The sequence below is a fragment of the Colobus angolensis genome, unplaced genomic scaffold, assembly GCF_000951035.1.
Source record: "Colobus angolensis palliatus isolate OR3802 unplaced genomic scaffold, Cang.pa_1.0 Scaffold185, whole genome shotgun sequence".
Lineage (NCBI taxonomy): Eukaryota > Metazoa > Chordata > Mammalia > Primates > Cercopithecidae > Colobus > Colobus angolensis.
In genome coordinates, this window is record NW_012114988.1 from 1,760,073 (window position 1) to 1,762,655 (window position 2,583).

Consider the following 2,583-nt stretch of genomic DNA (forward strand, 5'->3'; position numbering starts at 1 on the left):
GAACTCCTGACCTTGTTTGTGATCCACCCACCCTGGCCTCCCAAAGTGCTGGGATCACAGGTGTGAGCCACCATGCCCGGCCCCTGCACTTCTTTTTACATGTAACTGCTATGATCTCCCACATATGCCTCCTTGGCAGACTGGGGACCAAGGCCAGGGTCCGTGTCCTTGTCACTCCCTGTCCTCAGTGTGGCATGGGGAAGGCACTGCTGCTGTCCTCACTCCAAAAACAGGAAACTCTGACTTTGCCTAGAGCCCCACAGTGGCACGTCTTGGAGTCTGAATGAAAACCCATGTTTGGCTGATTCCAAGTCGTCTCTCACCACCTCGCCGCCATATCGCAGGCTTCCCTGGGTCCCACAGGGACTGACCCCAGTGCACACAGTAGGTACACAGCAAATGCTTTTCAGTTGGTGTTTGAGAAGGGGGACAAAGGGCTGGAGGGTCCCCTCTTCTGTCCCTCTTCTGCCCCTGTATTGTTGGGCTCTGACATCACTCTAAGAAAAGTCAGCTACCTGGACTATCAGCCCCACAGTACCCAGCAGCTCAGCCCCTGGTGACCTCTGCAGCAACCCGCACCACCTCCCACCTGAAAGCCACCACCCCACCCAACGGGACTCTCAGCAAGTCTGCTGCCACGGATTAGTCCTCCGGGCCTTCACCACACTGTTCCCTCTGCTGAGTTGCTTTTCCCCTCATGTCTTCTACTGATCCCTGGGGTTCCTCCTTTGGGTCTCAATTTAGTCATTGCTATCTCTGGGGAGCCGTCCCTGAGCCTGCTGGAGGCTTCTTCTCTGGGTTTTCTTTTTTCTTTCCTCTCTTTTTTTTTTTAAACAACAAACACTTAAAATTTTTATTTTAATTTTTGTGGGTATACATAGTATGTGTATCTTTCCTGGGTATTCATAAAGCCCTGGGCTTCCCACATTGGGACAATGTCCCACAATATTGGCACCACCAGCTTCCTTGTGGTTCTCTCTGGTAAGCTGTTAGCTCTCCAAGGATGAGGGCTCCCATTTCCCCTGCACTGAGCACAGTGCCTGGCCCGTGCCCAATAGGGGGTTGTTGGAAAGAAGGAGGAAGAGAAGATGGCTGGCTGGCTGGCTGGATGATGGATGGATAGGTAGATGGATGGACAGATGATCAATAGACCCTGGATGGCTGGATGATGGGTGGACGGGTGGACAGATGGATAGATGGGTGGGGTGGTGGGTGGACAGATGAACAGAGAGTAGATGCCAAGTGGGGAGGGGTGGGCAGTGGAAGGCACCCCCTGCCCCACGCCCCGGTCCTCACCTCCCTGCTGAAGTTCACTTGGTACAGCAGCTCGATCCCCAGCAGGATGCTGACCTGGTGGAACTTCTTGGACACGTTCAGGTGCTTCTCCAGGTCTCGCTTCATCAGGGAATTCAGCATCCGCCCATCAACCAGGTGGTTCTGGAAGGCCTGGGAGTACTGGGACAGGCCGATGTCATTCAGCCAGGCCTTGGCCACCCAGTGATGGTCCAGCTCGGCAGCTTTGGACAGGCTGAGGAGGAGACACAGCCAGAGAGTGGATGGGTGGGGAAAGGCAGCAGAAACAGAGGGACTGGCAGAGATGGGTGGAGATGCAGAGAGAGGAAAAGCAATGGGGTGGGGGGAGTACCAAGAAGCCACAGAGACAGACATGGACAGGGATGGAGCCGAGAGATCAAGAGGGAAAAAGGATAAAAAAAGAGACAGAAAGAGCAGAGATGGGGAGAGAGGTGGATGGAGGAGGGAGACAGAGAGAGAGAAAGAGGCACAGAAAGAGAGAGCAAAGAGAGAAAGAGACAGAGAAAGAGAGAGAGAGACATTGAGAGAAAGGAGCAGAGGGAAATAGAGAAGAACCAAGAAGAAGAGGTAGAGAGAGAGACAGAGAGACCGAGACTCAAGAACAGAAAGGGATCAACAGAGAAACAAACCGAAGGGAACAGGAAGAGAGAATCCCACACACAGACGCAGCGAGGGTGAGAAGGCGCAGGGGCGGGGAGCAGAAGGGCCATGTGTGGCAGGAGGCAGCACCTCTGGGGACCCCGCCCCTCCACCTAAGCCCCCCTCGTTTCCCTGGGGGCCTCCACAGCATCCCCAAGACCCACAAAGCCTGGGCTTGGCCCACCTGATCGGCGCATCCCTCCCCAGTGCTCTGCGGTCTGTTTTCCTGTTTCGGGGACGTTGGGTGTCCACTCAGGTGGGCCAGGCAGGTCCTAATCGTGCGTGAAGAAGGCAAAGCTGCCGTCCTCACTCTACAGATGGGATGTTCCGACTTTGCTTAGAGCCACACAGTGGCCCATCTTGGAGTCAGAATTAAAGTCCACGTTTGACTGATTACAAACCCTCTCTCTTACCACTGCACTGCCAGGTCTCAGATTTCCTTGTGCCCCACATAGAAATGACCCCTGTACTGGCCGGGCGCGGTGGCTCATGCCTGTAATGCCAGCACTTTGGGAGGCCGATGCTGGCGGATCACGAGGTCAGGAGATCAAGACCATCCTGGCTAACACGGTGAAAACCCATCTCTACTAAAAAAAATATACAAAAAACTAGCCGGGCGTGGCAATGGGC

General features: G+C 54.6%; 1 protein-coding gene across 1 annotated transcript in view; it reads right to left on the reverse strand.

The window, feature by feature from the left end:
- Nucleotides 1-2,583, reverse strand: part of KAZN (kazrin, periplakin interacting protein) — a 538,050-nt gene that overhangs the window by 15,133 nt on the left and 520,334 nt on the right. Inside the window, exon 12 of the mRNA XM_011939915.1 lies at nt 1,297-1,528. Within this exon, the coding sequence (XP_011795305.1) occupies nt 1,297-1,528 (232 nt within the window). The remainder of the gene's footprint in view (nt 1-1,296; nt 1,529-2,583) is intronic.